The sequence below is a fragment of the Trichosurus vulpecula genome, chromosome 1 (genome assembly GCF_011100635.1).
Source record: "Trichosurus vulpecula isolate mTriVul1 chromosome 1, mTriVul1.pri, whole genome shotgun sequence".
Classification (NCBI taxonomy): domain Eukaryota; kingdom Metazoa; phylum Chordata; class Mammalia; order Diprotodontia; family Phalangeridae; genus Trichosurus; species Trichosurus vulpecula.
In genome coordinates this window covers 542969524-542992754 of record NC_050573.1, presented here as the reverse complement: position 1 = coordinate 542992754, position 23231 = coordinate 542969524, and the positions used below count along the sequence as shown (strand labels likewise).

The window sequence follows — 23231 nt, the reverse complement described above, 5'->3', positions numbered from 1 at the left end:
GGCACATTTATGAAAATATGAGCCATTCCCCAACTGATAAAAGTGGTAAAAGGATAGGAACAGGCAGTTTTCAAAAGAAGAAACTAAAGCTATAAGTAACCATATGAAAAAATGCCCTAAATCACTAATAATTAGAGAAATGCAAATTCAGACAACTCTTGAGGTACCAGTTTATACCCATCATATTGACTAAGATGACAGAAAATTTAAATAACAAATGATGGGGGTGATGTGGAAAAATAGTTACACTGATATGCTGTTGGTGGAGCTAGGAACTGGTCCGACCTTTCTGGAAAACAGTTTGGAGCTATGCCTACCCTTTGACCCAGCAATACCACTAATAAATTTGTTCCCCAGAGAAATCAAGGAAAAGGGAAAGGGATCTGTTTGCACAAAAATATTTATAGCACTTCATTTTGTGGTGTCAAAAAATTGGAAACTGAGGGGATGCCCATCATTTGAGGGATAACTGAACAAATTATGGTACAGTATATGGTTGTGATGGAATGCTGTTGTGCCATAAGAAATGATGAAGGGGTATTTTCAGAGAAATCTGGGAAGACTTATGAACTGATGCAAAATGAATTAAACAAAACCATGAGAATAATATACACAGTAACAGCAATATTGTAAAAATAAGCTGTGAAAGACTTAACCTCTCTGATCAATGCAGCGATCTATATCAGTTCCAAAGAACTTAAAATGAAAAATATTGTCCATCTCCAGATAGAGAACTGATGAACTCTGAATACAGATTAAAGCATATTTTTTTCCTCTTTATTTTTCTTGCTTTTTCCTCCATAGTATGGCTAATGTGGAAATGTTTTGTATGATTTCATGTGTATAATGGGTATCTTCCTTTTTGCTTTCTCGATGGGCGAGGGAAGGGGTAAAAGGAGGGAGAGAACTTGGAACTGAAAATAAAATTTAAAAAAAAAAGGGAGGAAAAAAAGAAACTATTGCAGTTGTCCAAGTGGCAGATAATGGAAACCTTAACCAGGATGGGCATGAGAAATTGCAAGGAGGTGATTGCGCACATGGTATTTTGGCAGTAAGGAAAGGATTGTAGATTGCGGCTTTGGACCAGGCTAATTTAGACCACAGCTTCTTCTAAATAGCCTTTGGACCACGGACAACAGATAACATCTTCAGAAAGGGGCAGTATTTAAAGGGTAGGCTTCTTGGTCTGTCTTATTGCAAACTGTCCCACTTTTATTTAAAATTACCTTTGGAGGGGAAAAAAAGATTCCCTGTGAAGTCAGCTCAGAACAATTTCAGTGTAACCTGACTTGAATCACTGACATGCCACCCTCTACTCTACTAGTCAGGATTCCTAATGAGGAACTCTGGCTGCTTTAAGTGTTGAGATGGCAGTGGCCACCAAGCCTTAATACCTATCAAAGATACCTGCAAACCATTTTGCTTATTCTGCAGCCTGTCTTGGGCATGACTGCCTGATGAAGTTCTTCTCAGACTTTTCTGATCTCAAACCAAGGTGTTTTCAGTTTTGGTTTTCCTTTTATTCTCTTCTGCTTCACAACATTGCCTTCTAAGGTCAGATTGATATATTTAGCAATACTTGTGTTCTCTGATACCTCTTGTAGTTTCCTTGCACAAAGACAGACAATAGGCTTTAGTGACAACAGTTAATAAGTTGGCATCACTATCATCTATTTATCACTATCATTAGTCCCTCTGTTTCCCACCACAATTCTCAAGCCCCCCCTCCCATTTTTTTTAGTTCTCCCTTATGACAAATAAGTTTGGTCAAGCAAAATAAATCAACACCTTGACCATATCCAAAAAAAACCCTATATATATATATATAGATATAGATATACACGTGTGTGTGTGTGTACACACACACACACACACACACACGTATTTCTTTATGCATCTTTAGATTATCAACTCTCTGCTTTGGTTGCATTCCAAAAGTTTTGGTATGTTGTCTTGTTGTCATTTTCTTTGATGAAATTATCTATTGTTTCTTTGATTTGTTCCTTGACCCTCTTTAGCATTGAGAGTGTGAGACTCTATGTGGAGAGAGAAGAAACTTTTTGTTGTGTTTTGTTTCTTTCTCTTAAAGACCAGATTTAACCCTAAATCATTCTGGTTCCAGACCAAGCCCTAATTAGTCACTGTTTGGTCCCTGATTGGCTCAGAATGAATGTAAATAACAGTTGTTTCTGTTTTGGACAGAAACCCTGAGGGTCTTCCCCTCCCAGATCTATTTTTTTTTAAAGAAGCCATTCTTTGCCTAATTTTTTTCAAAGCCTTAATCAAGACTGAATGGGTGCTGCTTCCGTCACACTGAGACCTGTTAAAGACCATAGCTTGAAAAGTCTAAGGTCCCTCACTGCATCCTAGGCCATACTCCAGTTGTTCTGATCCATATCTGGCCACTGGACCCAGATGGCTCTGGAGGAGAAAGTGAGGCTGGTGACCTTGCACAACCCTCCCTCACTTAAATCCAGTTCACTTCCGTGTGATGGCATCACCTCCCTGATGTCATGGTCCTCTTCAAGAACAAAGGACAAATAGCAGCAGTCTTGAGCATTAAGTTGCTTAGTCTCCATTTACATTTGAATCCTTTATTCATATTTATAGTGTTGTTAATAAAGGATGTGTTCCATTTTTTTACATTTATTTGAGCTTTCTATGCCCAATCACATGGAAATATTTTATAAAGTTACTATTTACATCTTAGAAAAATGGATACTCATTTCTATTTCTATTCAGTAATCACCAGAAATCTGTTGTATCTTGGAATAAGGATTGGATCTGTGATTTCATTGGTGTTGGGAATCCTCAGGGTCTCCTGATGCAGGTCAACACCTTCTCTGCAACATCTAGTCCGGAGAGTTGCCTAGAGGCCTAGGAAAATTCAGTAACTTGGGGAAGGATTCTGGGAAGATGGCAGAGTAGGTCAGAAAATTCCAAGCTCTCAAGATTTTCCCTCACAAAAGAGCAAAAACAGCACCTCAGGAGGAACATACAGCACTAAAAATAAATAGAGTAGGGACAGAACAGGGGTCTTCCTGGTATAATTGGAGAAGATCTGAAGAAAAATCCCAGGAGAATGTTTGGTCCCTGTGAAGAGTAAACACCCCCAGATTAGCCCTGCTTAAACAGCAGGAGGCAAACTCTGGGATTAGCTGGGTTGGGAGGCTGCCTCAGCCCCAGCCACAGAAACTTTTACCCCTGGGACAGTAATGGTAACTGGGCATCTGAGCTGGGGAAGATGGAGGGAAAGTATGCTGACAAGAAACACCAGACCCAGCTGTGCTGCAGAGACATGGCAGGGGCAAGAAGGAACCAGCACGTGCCGAGTGAGTGCAGAAGCAGTTGGGCAGGGACGCCATTGGCTGTGGACACTTACAGAAGGCTGGAGGTCTTGATTTAGGTTCTAGGCCAGAGAGGAGAACTGAAGAAAGATCTGAGACCAGAGGCTCCATCTCCTATGCCCCAAGACTAGAAGTGATTACGAAAACTAAGCAATTACCAAAAAAAAAAAAAAATGCACAGGCAAAGGAGAAAGACTCCAACTATAGAGAGTACTATGGGAATAGAGAAGACCAGGGTTCATCTTCAGAGGAGGATATTGAAGCAAAGAAACCCTCTTCCACCCCAAAGAGTAATGTCAAATGTCACCTGCCCAAAAAGAATTCATAGAAGAACTTTAAAAAGACTTTAAAAGTCAAATGAGAGAGATTGAGGAAAAATTTAAAAAAAAAATAAGAATAATCCAAGAAAAACAAGAAGATTATAAAAAGAAAGCCAACCAGTTAGAAAAGGAGATCCAGAATCTTAAGGAAGAAAACAACTCTTTGAAAATCAGAATTGGGCAAGGGGAAATTAGCAGAGTTATAAGAGATCAAGAAATAAGAAAACAAAATATAAAAAATTTTTAAAAAGAGAATGTGAAACATCTCATAAGAAAAACAACTGATCTGGAGAACAGATCAAGAAGAGAAAACATAAGCATAATAGAACTAACTGAAAGCTATGATCAAAAAAAGTCTTGATACAATAATTATTCTGAACAAGAGGAGAAAGTGGAAATAGACAAAGTCCACCAATCACCACCTAAAAGAGACTCCCACAAGGAAAACCCACAGGAATATTATAGTCCAATTCCAAAACTCCCAGCTCAAGGATAAAATACTACAAGGAATAAGAAAAAACAAATATAGCTGTGCCACAATTAGAATCACACAAGATCTAGCACCAGTGATACTATGTATCAAAGAACAAAAGAACTAGGCTTCCAGCTGAAAATAGCATATGCAGAAAAGCCAAGCATAATCTTGAGTGAAAAAAAAAAGGATATTTGATGAATTGTCAGACTTTCAGAACTTTGTTTAAAAAAACCCTGAACTTAATAGAAGATTTGACATACAAGAGCCAAGAGAAATATAAGGCACATACCAAAGATTAATTATAAGGAACTCAGTAAGGACAGATTGTTTACCTTTTTTGTATATAAAATGTTAAACGTATATCTAAGATTGTTATTAGTAATTGGATAGTTCATAAGAAAGATTGGGGTAGACCTGAGTATAATATGACTTTAAAAAGTAAAACCATTTAGGAACAGCCAAAAAGAGTAATTATCTTATGTAAGTGAGATGTGAGAGGAAGAACTGATACAGAGGAATTAGAAGGGGGAGAAGGGTTGTTGGGATTGGATTCAAGAGGGAACAATATATACATCTAGAAGAGTATAAAAGTCTTCTAAATTCAAAAAGAAGTAAGATACAAAGGGGATGGGGGGGGAGTATAAGGGAGGAATCTCAGGAGACGAGGGTAAGAGAATAGGTTAGAGTAGGGTATAGAAGAGTGTTTAGATTAATGGGAATGGGAGGATAAGGGAGAGATCCTTGGGGAGGATAAAGGAGAGGGGAAGGTGAGGAAATAGGGTGTGGGGTTTATAGAAGGGTATTTAGCTTTATGGGAATGAGAGGATAAGGGAGGGATCCTGTGGGGCGGGGTTAGGTTCAGTAAAGGAGGGCAAGTTAGAGGGTAGAAGTAAAGTAGAGGAATCAAGAGGGATAGGAAATAAGAGATACACACAAACATAAAAACAAAGATCAGGAATAGAATTCATTAGGGAAAGTATATAGCTATGTACGTATATGTGTGTATATGTATATGAATATGTATTTATCTACATCTGTTATATAAATATATCTGAACTTAATTGTAGCCTTTGGGGGAGTCAGGGGAGGAAGGAGGAAAAAAGAACAAAGTAAAAAGTACACAGCAGAGAACAAAAGAAAACTTACAAGGAAGCAAAGAAAAGATGGACAGTTCTCAACACAATGTGTATTATTTATCATACAGTCTTCCTGGAAATGAAAATTTATTGTTATATATTTTGAATCCTCTTACATTCTGCTATACACATGACATGCTTTTTTTCTTTTCTCTATTGTGTATTTAAGTTTTAGTATTTAAGTCTAAAAAAGAAAAGGAAAATAAGGAAAATTCAGTAACTTGCACAGTGCTTTCTCTCCACTATGCCATGCTGTCCCTCTATCACATCTAACTTGTCCAAAATTCTATGCAGCTATTTAATTCCTTTCTTGTTTAACATTTTCTTAGATTTGTCTAGATTTGAAAAGCTACATTGAGGTCCCCAATTATTATAATTTTGCTGTCCATTTTCTCCTTTAATTTGATAACTTTTCCTTAGATGCTGTGCCGTATGGTGTATATTTGATGTATTTTTGTTTTTTCATTACCTCTGGTGCCTTTAAGTATAATTTATGCCCCTTTAAGTCTTTTAAACATGTTTGTTTCCACGATGGCCTTGCTACCCCTCTTTTTTGAGTCCACCTGAAGCAGAGTAAATTCTGCTTCATTTCCTCATTTTAACCTGAGTGAATCTTAGTTTCAAGTGTGTCTCTAGTAAACAGCTTATTGTTAAATTTTGCTTTCTAATCTATTCTGTTGGGTAAGTTCATCCTATTCACATTCATAGTTGATCATTGTTAAGTGAGTATTTCCCTACATCATGTCCTCTTATACTTCTTCATCTCTTTGCTACTCACATCACCTTTAAAGAAGAACATGGTTAAAGAAAAAGAAAGTTGTGAACATTAGAGCACTATAATTAAAGTGATCTGCTTCTACGCTACTTCTCTCCTTTTTATCTCTCACTCATACAGGTTTGTACCCTTTCTTTCTGTTCTTCTAATCCCCTACCCCCCTTTTACAACCTACTCTTTGTTTTTCTTGCTGCAGCTATTCACGCCCACATTCATCTCTGCCCCTGCTTGTTTGCTGAGGTTAACGCATTTCTATACAAGACTATATGTGTGTATTGTTAATTCTGCTTTTTATGGTTCAGATAAGAGTAGGTTCATGTGATAATTCACTCTCCCCAACCACTTCCTCCACGTTTGTATATTCTTCTCTCACACCCACTTATGAAAAATATTAAGTTCCATCCCCGTCTTCCTCATTTCATCCCTACTATATTCCTTTTTCTTAATATCAGAAAAGTATAAAACCATCCTCAGGCCTTCTAGTTTTCTTAACTTTCTTCCTTCTGTGACCCTTGAAAACATTAAGGTTCAGAAGGGACACTTGTCTCTTCTACCCGTTAGAATGCAAGCAATTTCATCATTGTTTGGCAGCTTCTCATTGCTCAACTGTATTTACCTTTCTGTGTTTCTCTTGACTCCTGTGTTTGCATTTCAGGGTATCTACTCAGCTCTGATCTTTTTCATCAGGAATGCTTGAAAGTCCTTTATTCCATTAACAATCCATTCTCTCCTCCCCACACCTCCAACCCCTTCCTGGTAGGATTATATTCAGTATTGCAGGGTAAATTATTCTTGGTTGTAAACTTTTATCTGTTGCCTTTTTGGAAAAGCATATTCCAAGATTTTCTCACAGTTATAATAGTTGCTTCTAAGTGTTTACATATAATCCTGACTCTGATCTCTTGATACTTGAACTCTTTCTTTCTGATTACTTGCAATATTTTTATTCTTTGTCCTGAAAACTTTGGATTTTTGTAACAATTCTTGGTATTTTCAGTTTGGTGTTACTTCCTGAAGGTGCCTGGTAGAGTCTTTGTATTTGCCCTTTGCCCCCCCGATTCTGACAGACCTGGGAACTTTTCATTTGTGATTTACTGAAATGTGGTATCTAGGTTTTTTTATTTCTTTATAATATTTGAGGAGTCTAATAGTTCATAAATGATTTGTACTTGACCTGTTTTCTAGGTCAGTTGTGTTTGACAAAATATACCTTATATTTTCTTCTCTCTTTTTCAACCATTTGATTTTGTTCTAACATTTATTGTTGTCTCCTGGAATCACTGAGTTCTCTTTATTCCATCTGTGATTTTTAAGAAATCCATCACTTGGGTGAGGTTTGCCATCTTCTGTTGAAAGCTACTTATTCTTTTAATACTTTCTTGGAGGGCACTTAATTCACTTAACAGTTTCCATTTTTTTTTCACCTTTTGTTTCATTTCTTCCAGGTAATCTTGTAGTTCTTGTGGCCAAGCCACATTTCTCTCTGAGGCTCAGCTTGAAGTACTTGTGAGGTTATTCTGTTTTTAGTGTACTTCTTGACCTCTTTCTTTTTAAAAAAAAAATTATTTAATATTTTTAGTTTTCAGTATTGATTTCCACAAGATTTTGAATTACAAATTTTCTACCCTCCCCCCCCACTCCAAGATGGCATATATTCTCATTGCCCCATTCCCCAGTCAGCCCTCCCTTCTGTCACCCCATTCCCCCCCCATCCCCTTTTCCCTCAAATTCTTGTAGGGCAAGATAGATTTCTATGCCCTATTGCCTGTATATCTTATTTCCAGATGCATGCAAAAAGAACCTTTTTTTGAACATCTGCTTTTAAAACTTTGAGTCCCAAATCCCCTCCCCTCTTCCCTTCCCACCCACCCTCCCTAAGAAGGCAAGCAATTCAACATAGGTCACATCTATATCATTATGTAAAACCCTTCCTCAATACTCATGTTGTGAAAGACTAACTATATGTTGCTCCCTCCTATTCAGTACCCCTTTATTAAATTTTCTCCCTTCACCCTGTCCCTTTTCGAAAGTGTTTGCTTTTGATTACCTCCTCCCCCTATCCGCCCTCCCTTCTATCATCCCCCATTTTTTATCCCCTTCCCTTTACTTTCCTGTGGACTAAGATACCCAATTGAGTGTGTATGTTATTCCCACCTCAAGTCAATTCTGATGAAAGCAAGATTCACTCATTCCCCCTCACCTACCCCCTCTTCCCTTCCAGTGAACTGCTTTTTCTTGTCACTTTTATGTGAAGTGATTTACCCCATTCTATCTCTCCCTTTCTCCCTCTCTCAATATATTCCTCTCTCATCCCTTAATTTTATTTTATTTTTTTAGATATCATCCCTTCATATTCAACTCACCATGTGCCCTCTGTCTATATATATGTATATTTCCTTCAACTACCCTAATACTGAGAAAGGTCTCATGAATTACACACATCATCTTTCCATGTAGGAATGTAAACAAAACAGTTCCACTTTAATAAGTCCCTTATAATTTCTCTTTCTTGTTTACCTTTTCATGCTTCTCTTGATTCTTGTGTTTCAAAGTCAAATTTTCTATTCAGCTCAAGTCTTCTCACTGAGAAAGTTTTAAAGTCCTCTATTTTATTGAAAGTCCATATTTTGCATTGGAGCATGATACTTAGTTTTGCTGGGTAGGTGATTCTTGGGTTTTAATCCTAGCTCCACTGATCTCCGGAATATCATAGTCCAAGCCCTTCAATCCCTTAATGTAGAAGCTGCTAGATCTTGTGTTATCCTGATTGTGTTTCCACAGTATTCAAATTGTTTCCTTCTGGCTGCTTGCAGTATTTTCTCCTTGATCTGGGAGCTCTGGAATTTGGCGACAATATTCCTAGGAGTTTTCTTCTTGGGATCTTTTTCAGGAGGCTATCAGTGGATTCTTTCAGTTTCTATTTTACCCTCTGGCTGTAGAATATCAGGGCAGTTCTCCTTGATAATTCCTTGAAAGATGATATCTAGGCTCTTTTTTTGATCATGGCTTTCAGGTAGTCCAGTAATTTTTAAATTATCTCTCCTGGATCTATTTTCCAGGTCAGTGGTTTTTCCAATGAGATATTTCACATTGTCTTCCATTTTTTCATTCCTTTGGTTCTGTTTTATAATATCTTGATTTCTCATAAAGTCACTAGCTTCCACTTGCTCCAGTCTAATTTTTAAGGTAGTATTTTCTTCAGTGGTGTTTTGGACCTCCTTTTCCATTCGGGTAATTCTGCCTTTCAAGGCATTCTTCTCCTCATTGGCTTTTTGGAGCTCTTTTGCCATTTGAGTTATTAGTCTATTTTTTAAGGTGTTGTTTTCTTCAGTATATTTTTCAGTATTTTTTTGGGTCTCCTTTAGCAAGTCATTGACTTGTTTTTCATGGTTTTCTCACATCCTTCTCATTTCTCTTCCCAATTTTTCCTCTACTTCTCTAACTTGCTTTTCCAAATCCTTTTTGAGCTCTTCCATGGCCTGAGACCAGTTCATGTTTTTCTTGGAGACTTTTGATGTAGGCTCTTTGACTTTGTTGACTTCTTTAGGCTGTATGTTTTGGTCTTCGTTGTCACCAAAGAAAGATTTCAAAGTCTGAGACTGAATCTGGGTGCGTTTTCGCTTACTTGACCCTTGAGTTTTTCAACAGGGTATGACTGCTTGTAGAGTAAAGAGTACTTTGTTCCAAGCTCGAGGTGATGCGCTGTTTTTTTCAGAGCTATTACAGCCAGCTCTGCCACACCAGCATTCCTCCTTCCCCAGGAACCCCCAACCTGGACTGGACTCAGATCTTCAGCAGGCTCTGCACTCCCGCTCTGATGTGCCACTTAATTCCTCCCACAAGGTGGGCCTGGGGCTGGAAGCAACTGCAGCTGTAGCTCTGGAAGCAGCCTCAGAGCTGTACCACCTCGGCCATCCCCGGGGCAGTGGCCCACCACAAACTGCTTCCACTATGTCTCAGCAGCTTTTCCCACTAACCTTCTCTGTCGTCTTTGCTGTTTGTGGGTTGAGAAGTGTGGTAACTGCCACAGCTCACTGATTCAGGGTGCTATGGCCAGTTCTGCCCGGCTCCTGGTTTGGTTGGTCCTGGCATGGCCCATGCTGGGATCTACTCTGCTCCCACTTCTGTGCAATAGACCCTTCCCAGCGACCATCCAGGCTGTCCTGGGCTGGAGCCCTGCTTCCCTTTGTTATTACGTGGGTTCTGCAGCTCTAGAATTTGTTCAGAGCCATTTTTTACGGGTGTTTAGGGGGTTTTGGGGGAGAGCTAAAGCAAGTCCCTGGTTTCCAGCCACCGTCTTCTTGACTTCTTTCTCTGCTTATTTCTTTATACTATGTGTTAGAAACACACTTACATTGTCTAGGAATAAACAACACTCGTTGGGAAGCCAGGAACATTTTAATTGTAGTTTACATTTGTTCCCCCTGAATAAATGGGTACATCCCCTGAACAGAGTACAGGAGAAAGTGCAAAGGACTCAGATGGACATCAGTCCTTTTATAGACCCTCCCTTCGAATCTCCCGCCAGGCTCTTCATTGGTCAGATACAACCCCCTGACTGCTTACATCATGCCCTCCTCAAATGGCTCCTTTAATCATGCTTACAAGCCTCTGCCCTTTCACCTGACCTACCTGAGGCCTGGTTTCTGCTAAAGCTGGTTTGGGGGAGGGGGAGTGGGACAGTTTCAACTCTGTGGAAACAAAACTCCTCCCCCCATTTCTTACAATTTCCCCCTCTTCTTTTATTCAAATTTTTGTTTCCACATCTTTAATACTCCCTTACTCTCTTCTCATCTGAATTCTTCCCCTTAACCATCAGCCCTTTAATTAGATATGGGAAGGGGTAAAGGTTGATTACTGCATTGACAAATCAAAGGGGGCAGTCCCCTTTGTAAATACAGGTGCAGAGACCCAAAAGAAAACAGTAATGCTGTTGTCCCTTTAAGATTCAGAAGTCCTCTCATACAGCTGTCTGGCAGGGAACATCATCAATGAAGTCCCCTGGTCCTTGGTATTTGTTCCAGCCATCTGAAGCACAGCATCTCAGCATCTTATTCTTCTTGTAGGAACCAGCTTTCTTTCCATTCTCCTACAAAAGTTACCTTAGTACAATTTTAAGTTACCATTTCTATTCCTTATGCCCTGATCATTTTTAGAAATTCAAAATTGGAACCTTGACCAATTGTCATGTTTAAGAAATTCACATCAGAACTGTTTCTTATATTTTACATTAGCCCATTGTTAATCTCCTCACCAGGAGGATGAGATTTCACTAAGGAATTAACAACAGGCTCCAGTATATACAAGATACGTTAAATAATCAATTTTTAACACGGTACATATAAAATCTTAACCTTTTAGTCATGCCATGTTTCTTTGATGGCATTTGCAAAATAAACCACAAGACGTTCTTCTTTTAACATTACCAACTGTAACAAAACTTCAAACAAGCTTGGTATTAACCAGTTACTATTCTCACAAGCCCTTGACCTAATTGTCTCCATACCATTACCAAGAATTAAAGGACCCTAATTTATACAAAACCCTATACAAGGCCCTTATAAACTACCCTAACTTATACAGGACCACTAGTTCTAGTCCTATCATAACCCAAGATGTTCCATAATCAATTATTTTAATAGATTCGTTACTGTATTCCCAATTTTCTACTCACAAAACCTCTTGTACATAAAAATTACAAGAGGAAATCTCACAAAGTCTTAGTTAATAATCTCACAGATGCTATTAAGTGATAGCAAAACAATTTTAAGTGAACAACAGCCTTTTAACCCATTCATCATTTTTTACAATTCTTAACATTTAAACCATACAAACGTAATAATGTCTTGAACATATTTATGTATTTAAAACTTGAAGCCACCCATCAAATTAGGTGAATGCATTTTTAAGTCTCCTTACATAGGAAGTGACTCATCTCATTAGCAACACATCGAGATTAAAAGCAATATTACTTGTTCATAACCAAATATAACAATTTCAAACTATTACATCTTTATCACACCCTTTTTAAAAGATCAATTCATATATATAACAAAATTTAGACCTCACAAGGGTCTTTCAAATTTTACCGCCTAAGAGAACTCTTAAAAACACCATTTAGATATGATGACTTCAATTACATTTTCAGATTATCACATATAAAAGCTATTGATCCTATTACTTCTGGTATTTATAGATTAATACATTAATATATATATACATATGTGTATATATATATGAATACATATATATATATATGAATACATATATAACATATTAATACATTAGTACCTTAAATATTAGCTTAGCCAAAATAAAATGCCTAAGGAATTTGAGGGAGATGCAGTCACCTCCCCTTCCAAGCAAAAAAAAAAAAAAAACCGAAACACTTTGGACTCTTTAAAAAGTCCTCGAGTGCTCTTCCAAGTTAAAATACTTTTAATGGACTAGGAGACCAGGATCTCATCCCTAGGTGAATTACTTTGGGCCTGGAGGCCCTTCTAAGAACGAAGGAGCTCATCCTTTTTAGATGTACTACTATAAAGCCTTGAATTACTAACCAATCAGCCTACAAGCTTCTTTCTGCCCCAGCTCCAGATTGACCCACCCACAGTCTTCCATTGTGTCTGATGGGGCAGGGGGTGGCTAAGAGCACATGGACCCAAAACCACTTGAACTTAGCTGTAGTTTCACAGCCACTTCTTACCTCCAGCTTCCATCTCTCCTTTCCCAGTCTTTACTGAAACATTTTACCCTCTATATTCACACTCCAACTTGAATCTCTTTCATAATCTTGACCTAAACTACCTCAAACATTTCAAGTAAATAAAAAAATATACTCACCCAGCTTTTCTTTTCCAGCTGAAAACTTAAGTTTAATGACTGACAGTTTGTATACTAAAGGAGCCCATTTCAGTCTGCCAACCTGTTTTCTTTCTCCACAGCCTTCCAGGGACCTTTCTTTTGCTAATTACTTCCTTTTTAACCTCTCAGTTCCTAGAGTTAAGAATTTCTACAGGATCATAGAACATAAAACTTTTCTTAAACACACAGACAAGACATTGCACACAAACAATTTAGAATTCGAATTCAGACCCATCCCAAGCAGTAAATTAAAAATAATACATTTCATGCTTCACATCTCACCTCCCAGCTACAAACCTCCTTTCTGTGAAGCAGTGCAAGGTTTTGAAATGCAAATCACACTACCTCTCCCTGAAAGAATTTTACCATCCACCAAATTTCCAAATCCCTTTCTCTGGGTCAACCCAGAAGTGCTCTTCTTCAAAGCGCTAGGAGAAATCCATTCTCCTCACCTAAGTCAGATATTTTAAGAGCTCTTTTCTCCGTTCCAAGCAAATCTTATTTCTCAACTTGGAGTGAATCCAGACATTGCTCAGGCACCTGACTTGCGCTGTCTATGGCCATTTTCCTTCCCTTTTCACCCTTCACTCACGTTCCTGGGTTTCCAAGGATTCCAGAAAAATACTCCTGGGAAATTAGAAGTTTGAAAAAGGAAATTTTCACCTGCAGATACTAGGGCCCGATGCAAAACAGTGGGAGTGCCACCCATTGTCTGCATGGAATAGCTCTTTCTTCTGATGCTATATTGGTCCTGCGACGAGCCCCCAACTACTAGAAACATACTTACATTGTCTAGGAGTAAACAGTACTCGTTGGGAAGCCAGGAATGTTTTAATTATAGGTTACATTTGTTCCCCCTGAATAAATGGGTACATCCCCTGAACAGAGTACAGGAGAAAGTACAAAGGACTCAGATGGACATCAGTCCTTTTATAGACCCTCCCTTCGAATCTCCCGCCAGGCTCTTCATTGGTCAGATACAACCCCCTGACTGCCTTGTGTCATGCCCTCCTCAAATGGCTCCTCATGCTTACAAGCCTCGGCCCTTTCACCCGACCTACCTGAGGCCTGGTTTCTACTAAAGCTGGGGTGTGGGAGGGGGAGAGGGACACTTTCGACTCTGTGGAAACAAAACTCCTCCCCCTGTTTCTTACATGCTCAGTATCTTTTTTTCTGTTTACTCATCTTCATTTTCAGTTCTTGATTTGAGACTTTGTGTCAAGGCCGAACCCCATCCTTCCCAAACTATTGAATTGCAGTATTTAGGCCCTGTTTGGCCCTTCCCTCAATTACCTGATTTCATGCCACTGACTTCCAGCTGCCTGGGATGTCTGTACTCAGAGTGCGGGTGGATTTCAAGCCTCCCTGTAATATGAGTTCAGAGTGCTGTGACCTTGAGCTCACTCTGTTAGCATCCCAGTTTGATACGTACTCATGCATACATGTCTCAGACCACTGCCTGGCCCTTTTATCTCCTGTCAGAGTGGCTAGAACTACAGGTTTCTGACCCACTGAGGCTTCTTTGTCCGATTCTGGACTTCCTGCCCTCCCCTGTACAGAATACTGCTGGCTTCAGTACTCTCAAGAGCAACTGAAGACCGATTGTTCCCAACTCCGCTGGGTTGGCCATGTTGTTCATATGCAAAACATAAGCTTGCCAAGAAGACTGTTTTATGGAGAACAGGGTGGTCAGAAGAAGTGATACACAGACACTCTCAGGGTCTCTCTCAAGAACTTTGGAATTGATGGTGTGACATGGGAGACACTGGCACAGGCTGCTCAGCATGAGGCACGCACATCAGACAAGGTGCTGTGCTCTAGGAGCAAAGCAGAATTGAAACAGCTCAAAAGAAATGCAGGATGCACAAATTTAGAGAATCCACCCCAAATGTTCACATGAACTATTTATGCCCAACCTGTGGTAGAGCATTCCAAGCTCATATTGGTATGATCAGCCACAGTCAGACACACTAAAACTTGACTCTAACATAGTGATGTCATTTTGGTCCTCTTCAAGAATGAAGGACAACAGCCAATCAACCAACCAAGTCAGATTGCTACAGGCTTCTGGCTCCCTTGGGCTATCTTGGGTCAGCAGGCTGCTAGTCCCCACATTTCCAGTCAGAATGCTGCAGGTTTCCAAGTTGCCTGACCTTCTCTTTCCCCTCACTCCAGGCTTTCTAATGCCCTTGGAACACCACTGGTCCAAACACTGACACTGACAAGCTTCCAATTTGTTTCCTTGAGCTCACACTGATTTTCCTCATATAGTTGTCCCACGGGCTTCCGGCTATCTTTTTGTGCAATCCTAAGCTGAATAAAGGTGCTTACTGTAGTTTCTGTTTAGATTTTTTTAATCATTATTTGGTTGATTCTATTTTTAGATCTTTGCTGGAATATACATGGGAAAATTAGGCTTGTCCCACCACCTAACCAGAAGTCTTGATTCTAGTAATCTTAGGATTCAGTTAAAATTCTTCAGTTTTCTCATCAACGTGTCTTTATAACTCTTTACATTTTCTCCAGCTATGCTCTCCTATACTTTAAAAAAAAAATTCTCTGTTATATAGAATGTTGCCATTATTCGTGTTTCTGATAATACTTCCTAAGTACAAAGAAAGTTGAGTCACAGATGTAACATTAATTCCACTTAAATAACTCCTTTCTTCTAAAATTTCTCCCCTTTTCCTTGGTTCTAGTGCCTCACAACAGAGCTGAACATACAATCTAAGTTCCCTGATTGTTGGGCCATTTTCTTTCTTACGAAAAGACTTATCTGTTTAGGTGGGAGGAAGGAAGGATGAATTTATTAAGCATCTACTATGTGCCAGACACCCTACTAAGTGTTTTACAAATATTACCTCATTTTATTCTCACAACAGTCCTGGGAGGTAGGTGCTATTATTATCATCAGCATTTTACAGATGAGGGAACTAAAAGCAGACAGAAATTAGGGGACTAGTGATTTGTCCAGAGTCACACAACAAGTATGTGGGTCAGAAACAAGATTTGAACCAGTGTCTTCCTGACTCTTAAGTCCAGCACTCTCTCCTGCACCACCTAGGTTATTAGGCTGAATCTGGAAAACCACAGCTTGTTTTTCTACATATCTACTCTTTTGTAGAGAATAGCTTTGTGTTTATGCAGTCCTTTCTAGAGGAAGATCCCTTAAACACTATATTGGTAGTATATCTATTTTAAGTGCTTAGATCTTGATTATCAGTTATATTAGAAGGGAATGTTTGTTCAGGCAAGCATCAAAGGACTTAGCTACTTCAGAATATATTAGCAAGTCAAAGGGAATCCCTAAATTACCCAGGTACCCATCTAAGCCTTTTGTGAGAAACATTCCGGTCATACCTTTACATACCAAGGTTCTGTCCAGGGCCCTCCTATTTTGCTTGGTGATCTCATCAGCTCTATCACATTCAATTGTCATCTCTGTGTAGATGATTCTCAGATCTACTTATCCAGCCATGACATTTAGTCTTACATCTCCAGCTCTCTGTTAGACATTTCAAAATGTATGTCCCATAAACATCTTGAACTCAGCATGTCCAAAACTGAATTTCCTATCTCTCCCTCAAAAGCCTCTCCCTTTTCTTGTCCAGGGTACCATTATCCAGCTCTTCAGGCTTACAACCTAGGTGTCATCCTCAATTCCTTACTCTCTCTTACCCCCATCCAAACAGTTGCCAAATCCTGTTGATTCTACCTTTGCGGCATCTCTCATGTGTCTCCTTCTTTCCTCTGACACTGTCACAACTCTGGCACAGGCCCTCATCACCTCACACTTATATTGTTTCAATATCCTTCTGGCTGATCTGCCTGCCCCGAGTCTCTCCCTACTCCAGTCAATCCTCCAATGTCTATCAAAGTTTCATTCTGAAATGCAAGTCTGACTGTCTCACCAAATACCCACACACACACACGCGCGCGCGCGCGCACACACGCACGCGCATACATGCACACATGCACAAAACTGTTGTTCCCTTTCATCTCCGTGATCAAATAAAAATCCTTTGTTGGGTTTCTAAAGCCCTTCTTAAACTGTTCTTTCCTACTGTCTTACCAGTCTTCTTACGCCTGGCTTTCCTCCAGATATTTTGCAGTCCAGTGACACTGGCCTCTTTGCTATCCCTCACACAAGATACTCCATCTCCCAACTCCGTACATTCTAACTGGTTGTCTAACACACCTGGAATTCTCTCCCTCATCATCTCTCTCTCCTGGTTTCCTGGCTTCCTTCAGGTCCCAGCTAACTTCCTACCTTCTGCAAGAAACCTTTCCTGTTTCTCCTTAATGCTAGTGCCTTCCCACTGTTGATTGTCTCTGATTTTTCCCATGCACATCTTACTTATTAATAAGTATTTACATGTTGTCTTCCCCATTAGACTATGAGCTCTTTGTGAGCTACAACTGGTTTTTGGTTTTGTTTCTCTTTTTTTGTTTTTGGCCTCTTTTTGTATATCCCTAGTGCTAGCACCATTCCTGGAATGTAATAGGTGCTTAATAAATGCTTATTTCCTTGTACTTAATAAGTGCTTATTTGATTTCTTCCCTTGTCCTTCCTTATATCAAGCCCACAAACCTGTTTCTCTTCACCTCCCACCTACTATTTGGTTCTTCCCACTGAAGCCGATCAGAACCAAGTCTTTTCCACTATATAGCTCTTGATACACTTGTTGAGAGCTATTAAGTCTTACCTTCTGTAGGCTAATCATGTTCCTTCACTTGATCCTTGTGTTACATGGTTTCTTTTCCTATGACCATACTTATCATTCTTTTCTGGAAACCAGCTTGTCCTTTTCCTAAAATAGAGCACCCTGAATTGAACATCGTGTACCCTATTTGGTCTGACCAGGGTAGCATACAGTGGAATATATCCACTGCCCTCTAATATACTTAAGTATTTTGCCTCTCTTAATGCACCTTAAGGTAGCATTTGCTTTTTTCGGCTTCTGTGTCACACAATTTACTGATGTTGACCTGACTATCCCCAGCTTTTTTCTGGATTAGACCTTACATTTTTCTTTATCCAAATAAAGAACTTCGCATTTGTCCATGTTTTATTTCATCTTATTAGATTTGGCTCATAGTTTAATGTAATAAGATCTTTTGAATCCTGACTGTTACTCCACAAGTTAGCTCTGCCTCCAGCTTATCATCTGCCACGTGACAAGCAGACCTTGTCTAACTTCATCCAGACCATTGGTGTTTGCTATGTCAAGGGCAGGTCCTTCAGGCACTTCGCTAGAGAGAACACTGCAATCTGACATTGACTTGTGAGTGACGACCCTTTGGGTCTGGTCATTCAGCCAAGTCCAGATCTGCCATATTATACTATCACCTAATCCATTGCTCTCCACCTTGGCTCTGGTATACCATGAGAGGCTTTGTCAAACACGCTGCTGAAATCTAAGCGTACTGTTTCTAAACATTTGACTGTTATACTGGGTACCTTGTTAGATGAAGAGGTGACTTTTCCTTGAAACCATGCAGGGTTTTTGTGATCACTAAGTTTACTCCTTCTACCCTGAGCAAGGGTCAGATTGTTCTGACCTTCTTTGCTCCTCCTCTAACATTGAAAATAGCTTTAAAAAAAAACTTTGTCGACAGGAATTCAGCTTCAGCACTTTTGGCCCTGTTCTTACAGGACCTTGTCACTCTAGTGCTTAATAAAGGTTTGGTGAATTAAATCCTGTTACCAGCCTTTCTTTCATCTCCTACATGTGCTTTAAGTTGCTCTTCTTTTTACCTGTTTGGAATCATATCTGCTTTTGTTCACAGTTTCATTCTTCCCATCTCTTTTGAATTTGACTTTACCAGAAGAATATTAGTGCATTTTATTAGTCCTTTCTCTGAACACTTTGAAATCTCTTCCAAAATCTGGCATACACGTAGCTGTGCCTGACTTTTCCTTTCTTTCTGTAATGAATTTAGTTACCAGCTTCTAAGATAATCTTTTTGTTTCTTTTTTTTAAAAACCATAGCACTCTTTTCCTCCTTGTTGATCAGAATCAGGTACAAATTCCAGTTTCCTTTTACCTTTTGTGGATGAAACTAAAGTCGCAATTTTAGAAGTTTGTTTGCTTTAGGAAGAGAGCAGGATCCAGAAGAGCATCTGGACTATTGAAGTTCCCAATCACTACTAGATCATACCTCCAGTTTAGGTTTGTGAACTATTTTTCCAGATTCCCCAACTAATTCTTTTAACTAGATAGTCAATGGTATACTTTCATGAGAATATCACTTCTGTTTCTTCCCGCATTTTTCCATGCCCAGTCTACCAGATCTCAGTGATAGCCTGTGAAGATGCATTTGCTTCTTTGTGGTAAGGCTCTCTGTTCATCTTTATTATTATTCGTACTTTGTGCATTTATATATAGATATCTGGTTCATTACTAGATCTCTTCTTGAATCTTTTTCCTGAGAATTACTGATTCTTTCTTCCACTGTTTTAATTCTTTTGTTGTACCTGCTACTAAGTCTCTGCAGTATCAGATTTGCAGATCTCTGTAGGCATTTTCTTTCTTTTCAGTGTGAAGGTTTTTTGGTCATATTCTCAAGCATCCAGGCAAGTATTTTGTTTTGACCTTATTAGATATACTCCATCCCTGGCCAGTGGCCACTCCTGCCTATATTTTAAGCCATCACCCAGAAATCTGAACCCCTTTTCAAAAAACAAGTAATTCACTTCCCAGATTTTTCTTTCTTTTATGAATCTTCCACTTTCATTCAGCTGTAGTGAAGGGGGAAGTACTTCCAATTCCCCCAAGGTCCTCAAGTTTTTGCCTGTGACTTCATAAGCCTTTGTGGTGCCCTTTCTCCTCCAGAGTGAGACAACTCTGTACTTCATGCATATATCAGTGCTACTTAGTTTTGATAGAAACACAAATATACCGGTTACCCCAAATTCTCATTGCCCCCCACATTTGCTTAAAGCCAGATCCTCAGACTTTTGCCCTTTTTAGCAATTCTCCTAGCTAACCTTTGTGGCAAATTGCCTGTTGTGCCCCCACAATGCTTTGCAGGCCCAAGCAGTAGGAGGTTCTAGATGTTTAATTTATACAGAATATTATTTCCACAATTTGTCATGACAGGATACTATCTGTTCAGCAAACAAAAATCCAGTTATCTAATTATATATCCCCCACCTTTTTATCTACTTGTCAGTGCTCTCTGTATCTCCAAACTTAACTTCTAACTTCAAACTTTGCCTGATACACTGGGCTTTTCTAGTCCAGTGACTTAGACTTCTACTTCACTCTTTCCTGGTCATCATCATGCCATTCCACCAAATTCATACCTATCCCTTCACCCTTCCTTACTTCCTATTGCTTGCTCTGAAAACAGTGATCAAATCTATGTGACAGTTCCTGGAAAGGACAAGTTAAACAATCACTCTGTGACTTCCTGATCAAAACAACTCTACCTGCCCATATGTGATATGTTGTCTTTCTCTATTAGAATATAAGCTCCTTGAGGGCAGAAGTTTCTTTTTGTTTTTATATCCTCTGTGCTTAGCACAGTGCCTAGGACATAGGAAGTACTTAATAAATGTTTTTACCTTCATTAACTCATTTCTTTATACTTCTATAGCTGCTTGGAACTTGGCTCCCATTGGAGACAGAGAGTACTGATTGCTTTAGGAGAAAAAGAGGGTATTAGGGACCGAAGATCTCAGGGAATTGGAATTCAAAGAGGGAAGGCTGATGGTGGGAGAAGGGAGAGGATATTATGGTATGAGGGACATTGGAGTGAAGTCAAGAGTAATGGTCAGAGAAATATGTGATCCCCATTCAGTGTATGCTTATAAAATGATTACCATTCAGAAGGGTATTAGAAACCAAATCTTATTCTCTAAGTAAAATTTCCCTGGGATATTCTAATTCTAGTGCCATATTTTAACACTTAATTGAAGAATAAAAAAATGATTTCAAAATAAGATGGAGCCTATAATGGAGCCTACATTATTGTATGTTTTAAAGAACTAGTAAGGAAAAAATTTAGTCTAAATATTCTGTTTCACTTACATCATTAGGTGTGCTACGTTGACTATGGTTTCAGTGAGATTATAGAAAAGACCAAAGTATACAAACTAAACCCGAGATTCTGTTTGCTCTCCTTCCAAGCAACAAAATGTAAATTAGCAGGTAAGCAAACTTTTAAAGGTATTAATAATGCAATGTGCTTAAAGGTACTGTGGATAAAATAATATCGATGCATTTTTGATATATATATGTACTATATATAATATATAGGGGTGTATGTGTGTGTAAATGCACACACACCATACTCTCTCACTCGCTCTCTGAATGACCTGGCCCCAAAGTTCTTGAAGAAGAGTTAATCTAATTATAGGGAGAAACAAATAGCAAAACTAAAATAGTTGGGGACCTCAATATGCCCTTTTCAGTCCTAGATAAGTCTAACAAAAATATAACTAATAAAGAAGTTAAGGAAATGAGTAGAATTTTAGAATAGTTTTGACATCTCTAGCAATTACTAAATGTGAACAGAAAAGAGTATTCATATTTTCCAGCTATGTATGACATCTTTATAAAAACTGAGCAAGAGTACCACCTTTATTTCATTGTAAAGTGGTAGATCTTTCATACAGTATCAAAAAGCTCACATAACATTGGAAAGTGGGTGCACTTGCATCTGGACTGGTTGTCTTTTGGATCATTCTCAGTTGGGACTTCTATACCATCATCCTGAGGTCCTAGTATGCCTCTGTAAGTACAGATGGCTTTAAAATAGTTGAAATTAAAACAGGCTAGTGACTACTGGTTGAATACACTGAGTAGTTGTGGAACTACTAATAAGTTCTCACAAGATTTTTTTTTTTTAGTTTATCACACTTTTTTTTTAATGACACTTTCAGATATTGTGTTTTATCCATTTGTGGACACAATTTCCGTGCTTGTGTATCGTTCTCATTAAAGAAGTACCTGTTAGCCAGCTGAGTGGTAGAGCCCAAAGTTGGGGCAGGAGTTATCTCACTAGGAACACTTAAAACAATATTAGTGGTTAAGTGTACAGGTTGACTCATAGAATCATTGCATTTAGATAGAGCTAGGAGAGAACTTTGAGATCATCTAGTCCAAGTCTTTCATTTTGCAGATTAGGAAACAGGTTCAGAGAGAGGGGGAAATGATTTGCCCAAGGCCACTTTGATAATAAGACGCAGAACCAGAATTAAAATTCAGGTTCTCTGATGTGGTTTGATGTCTTAATAAATGGGAGTTTATTGTACCAAATGTGAAGAGAACATTTGTTGTTTTGACAAATGGGTTGGGAATAAAGGATATGATTGGTGCAGAGGGATAGAATGGGGGAAGGAAATGTGACTGACCCCACTGATGGTTGTGACACATTCAACTTCCTTGATTCAAGTACAGTTATTTGTATTACAACTAATTAAAGAAAAATATGCTTCTCTCAGTGTGATGGCTCTGCTGATCAGATTTTTCTCTTTGTCCTGGGATTTTTTTCTCTGGGTAAACATTATCAAAAGTTTTTACACTGTAGCATATTTTTATACAAAACTTTAATAAGGAATATGGATGAAAATATATGATACAAGTCCATTTAAAATTTAAGAATTTCACGCTCAAATAGTCATTGTTAAGCCAGTAAATAAATGCTGAAAAAATGTTCAATTGTTTTTCAGGGTTGGAAGTGTTTAATGATGATCCTAGTTTAGTAAAGGTGGTTGAATCTTTAGCCTGTGGGAAGATATTTGCCGTAGAAATCCTGGAAAAAGCTGAGATCCCTCTTGTGGTCCTGTATGATACATCAGGAGAGGATGATATCAATATCAATGCCACCTGTCTAAAAGCACTTTGTGACAAAACACTGGAGGTGCATCTTCAGGTACTGTGATGATTGCCATTGTCATCAGCTATGTGAACTGTGTATCATCACATGAGAAAGTTAAGGGGACTTTTTTAGACTAAGCAATAACATAAGTTGATTTTTTTTTGTCTTAATTTCAAAATGCCATGAACATTATGGTTTTTCAGTGTATCGCTATTTGGAAGAAGGGGAATATAGTTTATCACTATGATTGAAATTAAACTTTGAATTCAAAAACTCTAAAGAAAATCTAAATTTAAGCTTGTTTGGGGATTTTTTGAAAAATAGAATACACTATAAGGGCAGAAAAAGTGCTTGCCAATGCAAGTTTTCTGATATTAACTATTTTCATCATAAATTCTACTACATTTGGGATCTAATATCTCAGCCTACCATGTGATCTATAAAGAAGTGGAAATAGCATTTAAAATGCTAAATAATCTCTTAAGA

General features: G+C 38.6%; 1 protein-coding gene across 2 annotated transcripts in view; it reads left to right on the top strand.

Moving 5' to 3' along the window:
• The window catches only part of TDRD7 (tudor domain containing 7), a 153834-nt gene that overhangs the window by 81049 nt on the left and 49554 nt on the right, over positions 1-23231 (top strand). For both annotated transcript variants that reach the window (XM_036741502.1, XM_036741503.1), the window contains 2 exons: positions 20962-21073; positions 22597-22799. In XM_036741502.1, coding sequence (XP_036597397.1) covers positions 20962-21073; positions 22597-22799 — 315 coding nt within the window. The remainder of the gene's footprint in view (positions 1-20961; positions 21074-22596; positions 22800-23231) is intronic.